The following is a 19,009-nucleotide window of genomic DNA, read 5'->3' on the forward strand; positions in this document are numbered from 1 at the left end:
AACATAAAACGGTATACAGTTAAGTGTGTGCGTGGATTTTAATGATCCACTAATTACTTTGTTCAATAATACAAGGAAATAGTTTGAAATTATTCTGTTGTGATTGTAAAGACATTGGGTCCCTTCTTAGTTGAATTATGTAAGCCTATATTTGTCCGCGCGGTGTCGTTAGAGACCGGGATTTTATTTTACCCCAGCTATGCAAAGCTCCTCCTCAGTAAGGGAGGGTTCAGTTTATCACGTGGGGCTTTTGTTCGTGAAAAGCCATATTACTGTCTCTGTTATAGCACGAGCTGTGAGGAATAAAGGCGTTGTTTGGTTATATTACCGAATGGATGAGACTGATTTATTGAAGGAATTTTGAAAATGTCGAAACACGGATTTAAATGGTGGATGTATTTTATTGCAACGTTTTCAATTTGGAATATTACCGATGGGCAGATTGTGTATTCGGTATCGGAGGAGGCTGATCCGGGAACCACAGTGGGAAATATAGCGAAGGATTTGAACCTAAATCTTCAAGAATTAGAGGATCGTGGGTTTCAGATTGTTTCAGGTCCAAACAAAAGGTATTTCAATGTTAATTTAAAAAGCGGTGTTCTTCTGGTCAAAGAGAGAATAGACAGGGAACAGTTATGCGGAAGGAGCAGCAAATGCTCTCTGGAATTAGAAGCTATTGTAAACTCCCCCTTAAACATGTATCGACTTGAGGTGAATGTTTTAGACATAAACGATAATATTCCTACTTTTAAGTCACCAAAGACAGAACTAAATATTGTAGAATCAGCCTTCCCGGGTGAGAGATTTCCATTACCAAGTGCGTTTGACGCGGATGTGGGCAGTAATTCGGTGAAGAGCTACAAGCTCAGTCCGAATGAACATTTTTCTCTGGATGTTCAGAGCGGAGGAGAACAGAGTGTGTCGGCTGAATTAGTGCTGCAGAAAGCTTTAGACCGAGAGAAACAGCCTGTTATCCAGCTCGTACTGACCGCTGTAGATGGAGGAAAACCTCCCAAATCAGGAACATCGCAAATTATTATAAATGTTGAGGATGTGAATGATAATATTCCTGTATTTAGTAAATCTCTTTACAAAACACGAATTATGGAAAATGCGCCCCCCGGCACCTCTGTTGTCACGGTCCATGCTACTGACGCTGACGAAGGTTTGAATGGAGAAATATTATACTCATTTATGAGCCATGATGATGACAGTATAGTGAACGCTTTTACCATTGATTCTGTCAGTGGCGTGATCTCAGTTAAAGGGAATATTGATTACGAAGCAAGGAATGCCGTAGAAATTCGTGTCCAAGCAAAAGATAAAGGCCCAAAACCAAGGGCTGCTCATTGTAAAGTTTTAGTTGAAATCGTTGATGTTAATGATAATGTACCTGAAATTTCCGTCACATCTCTTGCTGAAACAGTGAGAGAGGACGCTGCTGCTGGTACAATGGTGGGACTGATCACCGTGAAAGACGAAGACGCGGGGAAAAACGGTGCAGTTGTTCTTAAGATAGGCGATTCTGCACCTTTTCGTATACAGAATGCTTACAAGAATAAATATTATCTGGTTGTAGACAGTCCTTTAGACAGGGAGCGCGCGTCTGAGTATAACCTGACTATCACAGCTACTGATGAAGGGACTCCGCCTCTCTCTAGCACCAGTGTCATTACTGTACATGTTTCTGATGTGAACGACAACGCGCCGCGCTTTCCAGAGCCCGTCATTAATGTTTATGTGAAAGAGAACAGTCAGATTGGAGCTGTTATTCATACAGTATCCGCTTTTGATCCTGATGTAGGTGATAATGCTCGGATAACATATTCTTTACTAGAAAGCTCGAAAAGCGGCCCAGTAACATCCATGATCAACATAAACTCTGATAGTGGAGATATACACAGCTTACAGTCGTTTAACCACGAGGAGATAAAAACGTTTGAGTTCAAAGTTCAGGCCACAGACTCTGGTGTTCCTCCGCTCAGCAATAACGTGACTGTCAATGTTTTTATCCTGGATGAGAATGACAACAGTCCCGGGATTCTCGCGCCCTATTCCGAGCTCGGTTCCGTTAACACAGAGAACATTCCCTATTCTGCTGATGCGGGCTACTTTGTGGCCAAGATCAGGGCTGTAGATGCAGATTCTGGGTACAATGCGCTGCTGTCTTACCACATCTCTGAACCCAAAGGAAACAATCTGTTCCGAATCGGAACCAGCAGCGGGGAGATCAGGACTAAGAGGAGAATGAGTGACAATGACCTGAAAACTCACCCGCTGGTCATTTTGGTTTGTGATAACGGAGAGCCCTCACTGTCAGCGACTGTGTCTATTGATGTTGTGGTTGTTGAAAGCTCAGGTGACGTCAAGACTCCATTCAGACACGCACCGATAAAGGAGGAGAGTTTCTCGGATTTAAATCTGTATTTGCTGATCGCCATTGTGTGCGTGTCCGTCATCTTCTTCCTGAGCCTCATCAGTTTGATAGCTGTAAAATGCCACAGGACAGACAGCAGTTTGGGCAGGTACAGCGCCCCGATGATCACCACTCACCCTGATGGGAGCTGGTCTTACTCCAAATCTGCTCAGCAGTATGACATGTGTTTTAACTCCGACACACTGAAGAGTGACGTAGTGGTTTTCCCTGCGCCATTTCCGCCTGCAGATGCAGAACTGATCAGTATTAATGCAGGAGACACTTTTACCAGAACTCAAACACTTCCTAATCAAGAAAAGGTAAGATATTTTTATTAAAAGTGATGAAAACGTATTTCTTTACTATTTATTGTGGTTTAGAGCTGATTTTTCTTTTTTTGAATTCTTCTTGCTGGGTGTCTTTTTTTTCAATATTATTTAAGACTGAGAGGAGGAAATTATGAATCATCACCTTTTTCTTCCTAAATATTTTATTTCTGTTGCGCACAGGTTTGTATCGTCTTTTGTGCTAATGTCCTCTATCCGTGGTGCTGAAAACGCACATTTCGAAATCCACTGTTCTTTCATCCTGTATTGCCACGGATAAATTGTGGCGAATTTAGTCTTTGCTTCGTTTTCGAGCTACATATCTAACTGCTGTCCTATCTATTGTTTTGGTCATGTATTGTTTTGCTTGTGTTCGCAAAATATTGTAGTAATTCACTTAGAGTACACAGACTTTTCGCACAGTGGACATTGCATTGTTTTACAATGCGTTTATACTTCATATGTATTTGGAGTTGTCTGTGGTACTAAACAACGCTCCTAAACATCAAGAAACCAGATTTAGTCACCTCCGATAAAAAAGACAATTTTTTCTTGTCGTGAGAATCACAACATTTAAATAATGCAATACAGCAAAAAATAAGTAAATAATAAAAAACAAACATGCATACAAATAATAATAATAAAAAAAAAAGGAAAGACAGAGAAATAAATGTTTTTGACAAGTTTGGTATAACATTTTTAATGTACTGAAACTTCATTTTCCCTGGTTTTGATTTTGTTGAAGTGCAGTGTGAATAGACAAAACTTACAAATATAAAGCAGTATACAATTAGTTTTTTTGCTGAATTTTAATTATCCAATAATAACATAGTTCAGTAATATAATTTTAAATATAAATAGTTTGAAATTATTCTGTTGTGATTGTAAAGACATTGGGTCCCTTCTTAGTTGAATTATGTAAGCCTATATTTGTCCGCGCGGTGTCGTTAGAGACCGGGATTTTATTTTACCCCAGCTATGCAAAGCTCCTCCTCAGTAAGGGAGGGTTCAGTTTATCACGTGGGGCTTTTGTTCGTGAAAAGCCACATTACTGTCTCTGTTATAGCACGAGCTGTGAGGAATAAAGGCGTTGTTTGGTTATATTACCGAATGGATGAGACTGATTTGTTGAAGGAGTTTTGAAAATGTCGAAACACGGATTTAAATGGTGGATGTATTTTATTGCAACGTTTTCAATTTGGAATATTACCGATGGGCAGATTGTGTATTCGGTATCGGAGGAGGCTGATCCGGGAACCACAGTGGGAAATATAGCGAAGGATTTGAACCTAAATCTTCAAGAATTAGAGGATCGTGGGTTTCAGATTGTTTCAGGTCCAAACAAAAGGTATTTCAATGTTAATTTAAAAAGCGGTGTTCTTCTGGTCAAAGAGAGAATAGACAGGGAACAGTTATGCGGAAGGAGCAGCAAATGCTCTCTGGAATTAGAAGCTATTGTAAACTCCCCCTTAAACATGTATCGACTTGAAGTGAATGTTTTAGACATAAACGATAATATTCCTACTTTTAAGTCACCAAAGACAGAGTTATATATCGCAGAATCAGCCTTCCCGGGTGAGAGATTTCCATTACCAAGTGCGTTTGACGCGGATGTGGGCAGTAATTCGGTGAAGAGCTACAAGCTCAGTCCGAATGAACATTTTTCTCTGGATGTTCAGAGCGGAGGAGAACAGAGTGTGTCGGCTGAATTAGTGCTGCAGAAAGCTTTAGACCGAGAGAAACAGCCTGTTATCCAGCTCGTACTGACTGCTGTAGATGGAGGAAAACCTCCCAAATCAGGAACAACACAAATTATTATTAATGTGGAGGATGCAAACGATAACATCCCTGTATTTAGTAAATCTCTTTACAAAACACGAATTATGGAAAATGCGCCCCCCGGCACCTCTGTTGTCACGGTCCATGCTACTGACGCTGACGAAGGTTTGAATGGAGATATCATTTATTCATTTATACGCAGTGATGATGATAATATTGCCAACGATTTTACCATTGATTCTGTCAGTGGCGTGATCTCAGTTAAAGGGAATATTGATTACGAAGCAAGGAATGCCGTAGAAATTCGTGTCCAAGCAAAAGATAAAGGCCCAAAACCAAGGGCTGCTCATTGTAAAGTTTTAGTTGAAATCGTTGATGTTAATGATAATGTACCTGAAATTTCCGTCACATCTCTTGCTGAAACAGTGAGAGAGGACGCTGCTGCTGGTACAATGGTGGGACTGATCACCGTGAAAGACGAAGACGCGGGGAAAAACGGTGCAGTTGTTCTTAAAATACAATATTCAGCACCCTTTCGTATACAGAATACTTATAAGAATAAATATTCTCTGATTGTAGACAGTCCTTTAGACAGGGAGCGCGCGTCTGAGTATAACGTGACTATCACAGCTACTGATGAAGGGACTCCGCCTCTCTCTAGCACCAGTGTCATTACTGTACATGTTTCTGATGTGAACGACAACGCGCCGCGCTTTCCAGAGCCCGTCATTAATGTTTATGTGAAAGAGAACAGTCAGATTGGAGCTGTTATTCATAAAGTATCTGCTTTTGATCCTGATGTAGGTGATAATGCTCGGATAACATATTCTTTACTAGAAAGCTCGAAAAGCGGCCCAGTAACATCCATGATCAACATAAACTCTGATAGTGGAGATATACACAGCTTACAGTCGTTTAACCACGAGGAGATAAAAACGTTTGAGTTCAAAGTTCAGGCCACAGACTCTGGTGTTCCTCCGCTCAGCAGTAACGTGACTGTCAATGTCTTTATCCTGGATGGGAATGACAACAGTCCCGGGATTCTCGCGCCCTATTCCGAGCTCGGTTCCGTTAACACAGAGAACATTCCCTATTCTGCTGATGCGGGCTACTTTGTGGCCAAGATCAGGGCTGTAGATGCAGATTCTGGGTACAATGCGCTGCTGTCTTACCACATCTCTGAACCCAAAGGAAACAATCTGTTCCGAATCGGAACCAGCAGCGGGGAGATCAGGACTAAGAGGAGAATGAGTGACAATGACCTGAAAACTCACCCGCTGGTCATTTTGGTTTGTGATAACGGAGAGCCCTCACTGTCAGCGACTGTGTCTATTGATGTTGTGGTTGTTGAAAGCGCAGGTGATGTCAAGACTCCGTTCAGACATGCACCAGTAAAGGAGGAGAGTTTCTCGGATTTAAATCTGTATTTGCTGATCGCCATTGTGTGCGTGTCCGTCATCTTCTTCCTGAGTCTCATCAGTTTGATAGCTGTAAAATGCCACAGGACAGACAGCAGTTTGGGCAGGTACAGCGCCCCGATGATCACCACTCACCCTGATGGGAGCTGGTCTTACTCCAAATCTGCTCAGCAGTATGACGTGTGTTTTAGCTCCGACACACTGAAGAGTGACGTAGTGGTTTTCCCTGCGCCATTTCCGCCTGCAGATGCAGAACTGATCAGTATTAATGGAGGAGACACTTTTACCAGAACACAAACACTTCCCAGTAAAGAAAAGGTAAGAATGTTAATCTGTAGCTATATGTGATGATTTTTTTTTCCTGCTGCTGTTTTGTGCTGTCCGTGGTACTGAAACGCTGTATTGTTATTGATCATACGCGGCTTTGAGTCTTTTTCTCTATACCATCTGGGTGTTTCAACTATGAATTCAGTGTTCTTTTAATCTTCATCTTCTACTTAATGTTGTTGTTGTCTTGGTGTATTTTTTAAGACAAACAAACAAACAAATAAATAAATCCCAGAGTTTAACACTTAAGATATATTTTAAGTTTTTGTATTTCTAAAAAAAAAAAAAGGTTTTAGTACATTTGTCAACAAAACTGTGAAACATCAAATTTTATTTTCTTACTGATTCATTCATTCATTAATTCCTTTTCTTGAAAAGCCTGTCTTAATCATACAATTTTTACCGTACGCATTCAGCGGTTTATACACAGGCTTGGAGTTTTCTAATAGTTGTGTTCTTCCACTAGAGGTCACCATCAGTCCGTGGTTAAAAACTCTTTGCTTTTGTGTTTGCAAGTCTCCGCCTTATTTTTCGCAGCGGGTGTAGCGTCAGATGGCTTTGTTAGGACGATGCTACCGCTCTCAGACTCCTCTCTGTTTTAGTGGATAATAGACGAAACTAGAACGAAATGCTGATATACTGCTGAACATTGTCTGTGTTTTTAAACGGAATATGGCAATAGCTTTGGTCCATGATTGTCTTCCAAAGATACTTTTTTATATTCTGTTTTCCTTTGGAAGTATCGCGGATGGGCAGATTGTATATTCAGTGTCGGAAGAGGCGAACCCTGGAACAACAGTCGGCAATCTTGCAAAGGATTTAAACCTGAATTTACAGGATTTACATAATCGAGGATTTCAACTAGTATCTGGAACAAATAAGAGGTATTTCGATTTAAATGCAAAAACTGGAATTCTTCATATTAAAGACAGAATCGATAGGGACGAGCTGTGCAGACGGAGCTTAAAATGCTCACTCCCATTAGAGGCTATTGTTAATGCGCCATTAAACGTTTATCGCTTTGAAGTAAACATTATAGATATTAATGATAACATGCCTATATTTCGCTCTCCTGTTAAATATTTTAATATATCAGAGTCGGCATTTCCAGGTGAAAGGTTTCCATTACCGAATGCGTTTGACGCGGATGTGGGCAGTAATTCGGTAAAGAGCTACAAACTGAGTCCAAATGAGCACTTTTCTCTGGATGTTCAGAGCGGAGGAGATCAGAGTGTGTCGGCTGAATTAGTGCTGCAGAAAGCTTTAGATCGAGAAAAACAGCCTGTGATCCAGCTCACACTGACCGCTGTAGACGGAGGAAAACCTCCCAGATCAGGAACAATAAATCTAGTTGTTAATATTGAGGATGTTAATGATAACATTCCAGTCTTCAGTAAACCTCTATTCAAAGCTCGAGTAGTAGAAAACGCACCGCTTGGCACATCAGTAATCCAAGTTCACGCCAGTGACCCAGATGAGGGACTAAACGCTGAAATCGCATATTCATTAGTGAGCCAAGATAACGATATTAATGTAGATGCATTCTCAATAGACTCTGAAACCGGTCTTATAACAGTGAAAGGCACCGTGGACTATGAAAAAAGCGCTGCTGTTGAAATTAGAGTACAAGCTAAAGACAAAGGCCATAAACAACGAGCAGCATACTGCAAAGTGTTGGTGGAGATAATGGACATAAATGACAATACACCAGACGTTTCTGTTACTTCCTTAGTAAATACTGTTAAGGAGGATGCACCTAATGGTACAATGGTTAGCATGATAACTATACTGGATAATGATGCGGGGAAAAATGGTGAAATCCATCTTAAGGTCCGCGATTCGTTGCCATTCAAAGTTCAGAATTCATACAAGAATTATTATACTTTAGTTGTTAACGGGCCTTTAGACAGAGAGCGCGCGTCTGAGTATAACGTGACTATCACAGCTACTGATGAAGGGACTCCGCCTCTCTCTAGCACCAGTGTCATTACTGTACATGTTTCTGATGTGAATGACAACGCGCCGCGCTTTCCAGAGCCCGTCATTAATGTTTATGTGAAAGAGAACAGTCAGATTGGAGCTGTTATTCATACAGTATCTGCTTTTGATCCTGATGTAGGTGATAATGCTCGGATAACATATTCTTTACTAGAAAGCTCGAAAAGCGGCCCAGTAACATCCATGATCAACATAAACTCTGATAGTGGAGATATACACAGTTTACAGTCGTTTAACCACGAGGAGATAAAAACGTTTGAGTTCAAAGTTCAGGCCACAGACTCTGGTGTTCCTCCGCTCAGCAGTAACGTGACTGTCAATGTTTTTATCCTGGATGAGAATGACAACAGTCCCGGGATTCTCGCGCCCTATTCCGAGCTCGGTTCCGTTAACACAGAGAATATTCCCTATTCTGCTGATGCGGGCTACTTTGTGGCCAAGATCAGGGCTGTAGATGCAGATTCTGGGTACAATGCGCTGCTGTCTTACCACATCTCTGAACCCAAAGGAAACAATCTGTTCCGAATCGGAACCAGCAGCGGGGAGATCAGGACTAAGAGGAGAATGAGTGACAATGACCTGAAAACTCACCCGCTCGTCATTTTGGTTTCTGATAACGGAGAGCCCTCACTGTCAGCGACTGTGTCTATTGATGTTGTGGTTGTTGAAAGCGCAGGTGATGTCAAGACTCCGTTCAGACATGCACCAGTAAAGGAGGAGAGTTTCTCGGATTTAAATCTGTATTTGCTGATCGCCATTGTGTGCGTGTCCGTCATCTTCTTCCTGAGCCTCATCAGTTTGATAGCTGTAAAATGCCACAGGACAGACAGCAGTTTGGGCAGGTACAGCGCCCCGATGATCACCACTCACCCTGATGGGAGCTGGTCTTACTCCAAATCTGCTCAGCAGTATGACGTGTGTTTTAGCTCCGACACACTGAAGAGTGACGTAGTGGTTTTCCCTGCGCCATTTCCGTCTGTTGATGGAGAACTAATCAGTATTAATGGAGGAGACACTTTTACAAGAACACAAACACTTCCTACTAAAGAAAAGGTAAGATAAGTTATTACATATTTTGTTTCATTGGTGAATTAAGTCTTATGAATTTGAGCTACATAATTGACATCCTCTCTTTTGTCTTGATTATTTAATATTTTGTTTATAGTTACAAAATATTGTAGTTTTTAGTTTAGAGTGCAGATGAAACAGATAGACACGATGGACATATTGTTCTATAATGTTTATTGTTGGTATGACTGAGCTCATCGTGGTGCTGAACACTTTGCATCCAAAGGTAACAGTTATTTGTCCTGTCGCATAACACGTGTAATGCGTTTTATCTTGGAACAGACGACCCGATCTCATGAATATGCGTATAAATGAAGATGTTATAGAATTATGCAATACAGACAATCAATCAATCAAGCAATCAATCAATCAAGCAATAAATCTACTTTTTTTGAGGTGATAAATATAGCTGAATGCAAACTGTTTAATGTAAGAGTTTGCGGAGAAAACTTTCTCTTTACACATGTATCATTTTTTAAGAGCCCCTTTTCATCTACATTAATTTGGCTTCGCTTTCTGCCCGTAATTTTGAAAGCCATGCTTTTTGTCTCTTTGTGCTGTTTGAGTAAATCCTTCGCTGATATTTAAACATTTTGTTCATTTACCATTCGGCTGAAATAAGGAATGCTTTTCTTTCTTGATGTGATGCTCAGTTTTATCCGCGTGATGTCAGTATCTGCCTGTTGTTTGAGCATTCCTGACAAGACAAGGCTCCTCCTATTTAACTTGTTCTGTCTTCCTGGATAAGGGCTTTGTTAGTCGTACGCCATTGTTCTCGGAGACAGTCCACTCGTGGATTTAGCAGAAAACGTTTTACAGTCATGCGGGAGAATTTCGGTGATTTAACATACAATGCAATGGTCTGGTAAAATGGCTTTAACAGAGGGACGTATTTTGAACGTGTGGATATTTTTCAGTGTCTTTCTTCGCTATGGGATTTTTACAGATGGGCAGATTGTGTATTCCATTACAGAGGAGGCAAATCCAGGCACGACAGTTGGAAATTTAGCTAAGGATTTTAACTTGAATTTACAGGACATTGAAAGACGTGGATTTCAAATCGTCTCGGAATCCAACCGAAGGTATTTCGATTTGAATTTAAAGACAGGTGTTCTTCACGTTAAGGAGAGAATAGACCGAGAGGAGCTATGTGAACAGAATGTGAAGTGTTCTTTACCTCTAGAAGCAATTGTTAACTCGCCTTTGAATATATATAGATTTGAGGTAAATGTACTGGATATTAATGATAATCCACCATTATTTCGTACCTCAAAGACAACACTAAATATTTCAGAATTAGCTTTTCCAGGGGAGCAGTTCGCTCTGCCGAGCGCGTTTGACGCGGATGTGGGCAGTAATTCGGTAAAGAGCTACAAACTAAGTACAAATGAACACTTCTCTCTGGATGTACAGAGTGGAGGAGAGCAGAGTGCGTCTGCTGAATTAGTGCTGCAGAAAGCGTTAGATCGTGAAAAGCAGCCATTAATTCAGCTCACACTCATCGCTGTAGATGGAGGAAAACCTCCAAGATCAGGAACAATGCAAATAATCGTAAATGTTGAAGATGTCAACGACAACATTCCTGTTTTCAGTAAATCTTTGTATAAAGCTCGCGTAAATGAAAACTCGCCACCCGGTACTTCTGTTGTTACAGTTCAGGCCAGCGACCCAGATGAGGGTGTAAATGGTCAGATTGTTTATGGTTTAGTTAACCACGATAATGATAAAAATGTCGATTCATTTTCAATAAATCCTGAAACTGGCGAGATTACTGTGAAAGGTGATGTAGATTACGAAAGAAAAAATGCTGTGGAGCTCCGCGTGCAGGCAAAAGATAAAGGGCATAAACCTAGAGCTGCTCTTTGTAAAGTGCTACTGGAAATTGTTGACATTAACGATAATGTTCCAAAAATATCCGTAACATCGTTGGTTAACAATGTAAAAGAAGATGCTCCGATTGAGACAATGGTTGGAATGATAACTGTAAGTGATAGTGATGCTGGTAAAAACGGACAGGTAGCCTTAAACATTCAGGGCTCTGCTCCTTTTAAAGTTCAGAACTCGTACAAAAATTATTATGCTTTAGTTGTTAATGGGGCTTTAGACAGGGAGCGCGCGTCTGAGTATAACGTGACTATCACAGCTACTGATGAAGGGACTCCGCCTCTCTCTAGCACCAGTGTCATTACTGTACATGTTTCTGATGTGAACGACAACGCGCCGCGCTTTCCGGAGCCCGTCATTAATGTTTATGTGAAAGAGAACAGTCAGATTGGAGCTGTTATTCATAAAGTATCTGCTTTTGATCCTGATGTAGGTGATAATGCTCGGATAACATATTCTTTACTAGAAAGCTCGAAAAGCGGCCCAGTAACATCCATGATCAACATAAACTCTGATAGTGGAGATATACACAGCTTACAGTCGTTTAACCACGAGGAGATAAAAACGTTTGAGTTCAAAGTTCAGGCCACAGACTCTGGCGTTCCTTCACTCAGCAGTAACGTGACTGTCAATGTTTTTATCCTGGATGAGAATGACAACAGTCCCGGGATTCTCGCGCCCTATTCCGAGCTCGGTTCCGTTAACACAGAGAACATTCCCTATTCTGCTGATGCGGGCTACTTTGTGGCCAAGATCAGGGCTGTAGATGCAGATTCTGGGTACAATGCGCTGCTGTCTTACCACATCTCTGAACCCAAAGGAAACAATCTGTTCCGAATCGGAACCAGCAGCGGGGAGATCAGGACTAAGAGGAGAATGAGTGACAATGACCTGAAAACTCACCCGCTGGTCATTTTGGTTTGTGATAACGGAGAGCCCTCACTGTCAGCGACTGTGTCTATTGATGTTGTGGTTGTTGAAAGCGCAGGTGATGTCAAGACTCCATTCAGACATGCACCAGTAAAGGAGGAGAGTTTCTCGGATTTAAATCTGTATTTACTGATAGCCATTGTGTGCGTGTCCGTCATCTTCTTCCTGAGCCTCATCAGTTTGATAGCTGTAAAATGCCACAGGACAGACAGCAGTTTGGGCAGGTACAGCGCCCCGATGATCACCACTCACCCTGACGGGAGCTGGTCTTACTCCAAATCTGCTCAGCAGTATGACGTGTGTTTTAGCTCCGACACACTGAAGAGTGACGTAGTAGTTTTCCCTGCGCCATTTCCGCCTGTTGATGGAGAACTAATCAGTATTAATGGAGGAGACACTTTGACCAGAACGCAGACACTCCCTAATAAAGAAAAGGTAAGAGATTTGTATTACACGTGAGGAAAGCGCTTTAATGAGGCAGTTTCTGCTTTGATTTTTTCGTGTTCTATATTGCTTATTCAGGTGATTTTATATCAGGTTTGAGGGGAAATAAAAATCATTGTTACCTTATTTCTCCCTAAATTAATCTACTCTTTTTGCACGAAGGTTTAAACTGCAGTTTTATTTTCTTTTGCACTAACATACTCTGTCCATGGTGCTGAAAACGCATATGTTCGTATCTACTGTTCTTTCAGGGATTTGGTGAGTTGATGAAAAGCTATTAATTAAAAAATATACTTATTTAAATACAATTTAATTAACAAATAATTTTGAAATAAAAAATATATCCCTGGTTTCACAGACAAGGCTCAAGGTAGTCCCAGACTAAAATGCATGTTTGAGGTGTCTCAACTGAAAGTATCTTGCTCTGACATCTCTTAAAATATGTCAGTGTCATTGTTCTGTCAAGATGCACACCTTATTGTTTTCTTCTAAGGCATTTTTGTAAAAGTTGCTTAAATATCTTAATTTAACTAAGGCCTAGTCCTGATTTAAGCTAAGCCCTGTTTGTGAAACCGGGCCATAAGGTTGAAATGTGTAATAAAGCAGTGTCTATGATGCGCTGCTTTGCTAACAGAGAGTACCGTGAAAACAGCTCTATTTCTGCTGTTTCATACGCACCTGCTGTCAAAAAGCAGATTTAAAGTTTTATTCAGTCTGTCTGATGTGTTTGCTTTGTTGTTTTGGACTAAAGGTTTTTTTTTTTTTTAACTCTTAATTGGTTATGAAGCAGATAAATTCCCTATAAGGTATCATTTTGACTCATAATTTTCTTGAAAAAAGGAAAAGATTTAAACCCTGAAATGTGAGGATTAACATTTTATAAAGCTTTTTTTTTTTGTCAAAACTTTTTTTGAACACGTGATACATTTTAGCAGATAACGTTATGCTGCAAGTCACCAAACCAATATTTTTTTATTTGTTAAATATCTGTTGGTTTTCGACTAAATTTCTGTATTTGAGTACTTCTTGAACATTTCCAGCACATTTTAACAGTACAGTGATACTATTGATTACTCTGATCATTTTGGATACTATAATCGTGATGAAATGTTCATGCCATTTTATATCTCTAATGTAGCTATGTCTAATTCTGATAAAAATTGAAAGCAGTTAAAAAAAGTTTTTGAAATAGACATGCAAAAAAAATTGTCATTAAGTTATTGAAACATTTACTTAAAATCACAGGGGCTACTTTAAATAAATAATTTAAGCCAAAGGTGTTCGGCTGGCAAAAAAAAGCTTGACAACCCCTGCAAAAGAAGTAATATCAAGTCCGTTTCAGGTCTTCTTAACCTGTCTTGTACTTTTTTTTCTTTCTTTTTTTCAGTTATTAAATTGGCTTGTTAAGTGTGTGAATTCAATACCACTGTTATGATTAGATAGTCAGTATGATGTGGACACTTCCTTCATTCTAGGCATTATCAAATATATATTCACTTTTATGCTCATATAACCGAAAGATTAATCATATCAAAATATTTTATTTAGAAACAATAGAGTTTGCAGTTGTCCGCACGATGTCACTAGTCTTTCATTTTACACGAGAATTTTCCTGACTCCACTAAGCTCCGCCTCATTTTGTAGCTTCCTGAGCAGAGAGGCTTTGTTCAGAATTCGCCATTGTGTGTGGAAGCTGCTGTAGTGCGTGGTTTCGTCTGAACATTTCCTCAGATACTATGCTGTCGGATTTTTATGATTTTGGCATATTCAGAAGATTTAGAGGCAATGGCATCCAAAGGGCAATCACGATTTCGGGTTTGGATTTCTGTGTACTTTCTGTGTTGGCTTTGGAATATAGCGGACGGACAGCTGGTGTATTCAGTGTCGGAGGAAGCAAACACAGGCACTACAGTTGGGAATTTGGTGAAGGATTTTAATCTGGATATTCAGGACCTTGAGGCTCGAGGGTTTCATGTTGTTCCGGGACCGAACAAGAGGTATTTCGATGTTAATACTAAAACTGGAATTCTTCATGTCAGAGAGAGGATTGATCGAGAAGAGATTTGCGAGCAGAATATTAAATGTTCTCTGCCTTTAGAAGCCATGATTAGCTCACCATTGAATATTTACCGATTTGAAATAAATGTTGTTGACATTAATGATAATGCACCCGTATTTCGGACATCAGTCACACATCTGAATATTACCGAATCAACTATTTCAGGAGAGAGATTTCCATTGCAAAGCGCGTTTGACGCAGATGTTGGCAGTAACTCCTTAAAGAGCTACAAGCTGAGTCCAAATGAACACTTCTCTCTGGATGTACAGAGCGGAGGAGATCAGAGTTTGTCTGCTGAATTAGTATTGCAGAAAGCTTTAGATCGAGAAAAACAAGCTGTAATTCATCTTACATTGACCGCGCTAGACGGAGGAAAACCTCCAAAATCTGGTACAACAGAAATTATAGTTAACGTTGTTGATGTTAACGATAATATTCCTGTTTTCAGTAAGTCATTGTACAAAGCTAAAATTACCGAAAACGCAGCGCCTGGTGCTCATGTGATTACGGTTCAAGCTGTTGATTTAGATGAGGGCGTAAACGGTGAAATAATGTATGCAATTGTCAACCACAACAATGATAAAAATGTAGATGCATTTTTGATAAATCCAGAAACAGGTGAAATTACTGTAAACAATGATATAGATTATGAGCAGAAGAATGCAATTGAACTTCGAGTACAAGCAAAAGATAAAAGTAATAAGCCGAGAGGAGCACACTGTAAAGTACTGGTCGAGGTCGTGGATGTCAATGACAATATACCAGAGATATCTGTGACGTCTTTAGTGAGCAATGTAAAAGAAGATGCTCCGATTGAAACAATGGTTGGAATGATAACTGTAACTGATAGTGATGCTGGTAAAAACGGACAGGTAACCTTAAACATTCAGGGCTCTGCTCCTTTTAAAGTTCAGAACTCATACAAGAATTATTATACTTTAGTTGTTAATGGGGCTTTAGACAGGGAGCGCGCGTCTGAGTATAACGTGACTATCACAGCTACTGATGAAGGGACTCCGCCTCTCTCTAGCACCAGTGTCGTTACTGTACATGTTTCTGATGTGAACGACAACGCGCCGCGCTTTCCAGAGCCCGTCATTAATGTTTATGTGAAAGAGAACAGTCAGATTGGAGCTGTTATTCATACAGTTTCTGCTTTTGATCCTGATGTACGTGATAATGCTCGGATAACATATTCTTTACTAGAAAGCTCGAAAAGCGGCCCAGTAACATCCATGATCAACATAAACTCTGATAGTGGAGATATACACAGCTTACAGTCGTTTAACCACGAGGAGACAAAAACGTTTGAGTTCAAAGTTCAGGCCACAGACTCTGGTGTTCCTCCGCTCAGCAGTAACGTGACTGTCAATGTTTTTATCCTGGATGAGAATGACAACAGTCCCGGGATTCTCGCGCCCTATTCCGAGCTCGGTTCCGTTAACACAGAGAACATTCCCTATTCTGCTGATGCGGGCTACTTTGTGGCCAAGATCAGGGCTGTAGATGCAGATTCTGGGTACAATGCGCTGCTGTCTTACCACATCTCTGAACCCAAAGGAAACAATCTGTTCCGAATCGGAACCAGCAGCGGGGAGATCAGGACTAAGAGGAGAATGAGTGACAATGACCTGAAAACTCACCCGCTGGTCATTTTGGTTTGTGATAACGGAGAGCCCTCACTGTCAGCGACTGTGTCTATTGATGTTGTGGTTGTTGAAAGCGCAGGTGATGTCAAGACTCCATTCAGACACGCACCGATAAAGGAGGAGAGTTTCTCGGATTTAAATCTGTATTTGCTGATCGCCATTGTGTGCGTGTCCGTCATCTTCTTCCTGAGTCTCATCAGTTTGATAGCTGTAAAATGCCACAGGACAGACAGCAGTTTGGGCAGGTACAGCGCCCCGATGATCACCACTCACCCTGATGGGAGCTGGTCTTACTCCAAATCTACTCAGCAGTATGACGTGTGTTTTAACTCGGACACACTGAAGAGTGACGTAATGGTTTTCCCTGCGCCATTTCCGCCTGCAGATGCAGAACTAATCAGTATTAATGGAGGAGACACTTTTACAAGAACACAAACATTTCCTAATAAAGAAAAGGTAAGATATAACACATAAAGCATTTTTTTTTTGTCATTTATCAGACACAAAGGTCAAATGCGTAAAATAAAAATAAAAATAACTTAAAACAAATGTTTTTGCCATATTTCTAAAATGTACAGATAATGAGAAAAGTAATGTTTTAACTGATATTGTCATGTTATAGTTTTCTTTTCGAAGCCACTTGGTGTCAGTATTGAAGTGTTTTGCAACTTTTGTGCTCATCCACATTGGCTCCTCCTCAATCTCCTTTGAGCGCGCGCTTATGCGCTTTGTTCTGTTTCGTCTTTATGGCTGTAAGCATTGAAACAAATGGGCATATAGGATAATTTAACCAAAGAATGGAACATGTATTATTACCATTTACGGAATAGATGCGCAATGGCTCGGATAATTCTTCTTGGCGGGACCATTTTTTGTCTGGTTTTGCTGCGCTTGCTGTCTATAGCTTCAGCCCAGATCGCGTATTCCATTTCAGAGGAGGTGAACACGGGGACGTATGTTGGAAATATCACAAAGGATCTTAATTTGAATGTCCAAGAACTGGAATCACGCGGATTTCATATCCCCGCAGTTTTGGGTAGGAAATATTTTGAGGTTAATTTGAAAACCGGTATTCTGTTTGTCAGCGAAAGGATCGACAGGGAGGAATTTTGTCCAGCGTCACCACAATGTTCAGTGAATTTAGAAGCCATTGTTAATAACCCTTTAAACCTGTTTCGCATTGAGATAAGTGTTTTAGATATTAATGACAATGCTCCGTCGTTTCGTGTTAGGTCTAAACAATTTAACATATCAGAGAATGCCTTTGTTGGAGACCGATTTCAGTTGCCTAGAGCGTCGGACCCTGATGTTGGAACGAACTCGGTTAAAAACTACAAGCTGAGTCCAAACGAGCACTTTTCTCTGGATGTACAAAGCGGAGGAGAGCATAGTGTGTCGTCTGAGTTAGTACTGCAGAAAGCTTTAGATCGAGAAAAACAGCCTTTGTTCCAGCTCACACTGAGTGCTGTAGATGGAGGAAAACCTCCCAAATCAGGTACAATGCAAGTAGTCATAAATGTGCAAGATGTGAATGATAATGCACCGGTGTTTGGTAAAGCTCTTTACAAAGTGCGTCTTGTTGAAAATGCACCAGTGGGAACATTAATCATAAATCTAAATGCCACTGATTTAGATGAGGGTGTGAATAGTGAAATTATTTATTCTTTAGTGCACCAAGACAGCGATGACAAAGCAAACAGCGTTTTTAAAATGGATTCTTCCACCGGCGCGATTTCAGTGCAGGGCAGTGTGGATTTTGAGCAACACAATGCATACGAGATTCACGCTCAGGCTAAAGACAAAGGGTCGAGCCCGCGATCCGCGCACTGTAAAATATTAGTAGAGGTTTTAGATATAAACGACAACGAGCCAGAAATATCATTAACGTCGCAAGTGAACACAGTAAGGGAGGATGCTAAAAAAGAAACAACGGTTGCTTTGATAACGATATCGGACAAAGACTCGGGAAAGAATGGGAATACGCATGGGAAAGTGGAAGGTGATGTTCCTTTTAAATTACAGTCGTCGTATAAAAACTATTATTCTCTTGTAGTTGATCGGCCGTTGGATAGAGAACGTGTTGATCGATATAATGTCGCTATCATGGCGTCAGATGAAGGGACTCCGCCTCTTTCTGCCACTCGTGTTTTTATAGTATATGTATCTGATGTTAATGACAATCCGCCACTTTTCCCAAATCCTGTCATAAATATCTTCGTAAAAGAAAATGGCCCTAAAGGCCAAATCATTTACACTGTTTCAGCTGTTGATCCAGATTTAGATGAAAATTCCAAAATTACTTATGGATTATTGGAACCACTTCATAAATCTGGAAATACATATTCTGCTATTAGTATAAACTCTGACAGTGGGGATATACACAGTTTACAGTCATTTAACTATGAGGAGACACAAACGTTTCAGTTTAAAGTTCAGGCCACAGACTCTGGTGTTCCTCCGCTCAGCAGTAATGTGACTGTCAATGTTTTTATCCTGGATGAGAATGACAACAGTCCCGGGATTCTCGCACCCTATTCCGAGCTCGGTTCCGTTAACACAGAGAACATTCCCTATTCTGCTGATGCGGGCTACTTTGTGGCCAAGATCAGGGCTGTAGATGCAGATTCTGGGTACAATGCGCTGCTGTTTTACCACATCTCTGAACCCAAAGGAAACAATCTGTTCCGAATCGGAACCAGCAGCGGGGAGAT

At 40.6% G+C, this 19,009-nt stretch overlaps 2 protein-coding genes across 12 annotated transcripts in view; both read left to right on the forward strand.

Annotated features, from left to right (window-relative positions):
* LOC306883675 (protocadherin alpha-C2-like) overlaps positions 1-19,009 on the forward strand; it is a gene marked incomplete at its 5' end in the record, with an annotated part of 145,195 nt that overhangs the window by 89,327 nt on the left and 36,859 nt on the right. The window contains one exon of one of the 11 annotated variants that reach the window (XM_079439065.1): positions 3,888-6,257. The exons of 7 other annotated variants lie outside the window; for them this stretch is intronic. In XM_079439065.1, the coding sequence (XP_079295191.1) occupies positions 3,888-6,257 (2,370 nt within the window). Of the gene's footprint in view, positions 1-3,887; positions 6,258-6,938; positions 9,318-10,202; positions 12,582-14,375; positions 16,755-19,009 lie in introns of those variants that run through there. 3 more of the 11 variants (XM_079439064.1, XM_079439061.1, XM_079439062.1) reach the window with 3 other exon arrangements.
* Positions 367-3,328, forward strand: LOC306883680 (protocadherin alpha-3-like; the record flags this gene model as incomplete). Its single annotated transcript, XM_079439076.1, has 1 exon — positions 367-3,328. One exon carries the CDS (start codon positions 367-369, stop codon positions 2,752-2,754), a length of 2,388 nt encoding a protein of 795 aa, XP_079295202.1. The 3' UTR covers positions 2,755-3,328.

The sequence above is a fragment of the Barbus barbus genome (genome assembly GCF_936440315.1).
Source record: "Barbus barbus genome assembly, chromosome: 17".
NCBI classification, from domain to species: Eukaryota; Metazoa; Chordata; class Actinopteri; order Cypriniformes; family Cyprinidae; genus Barbus; species Barbus barbus.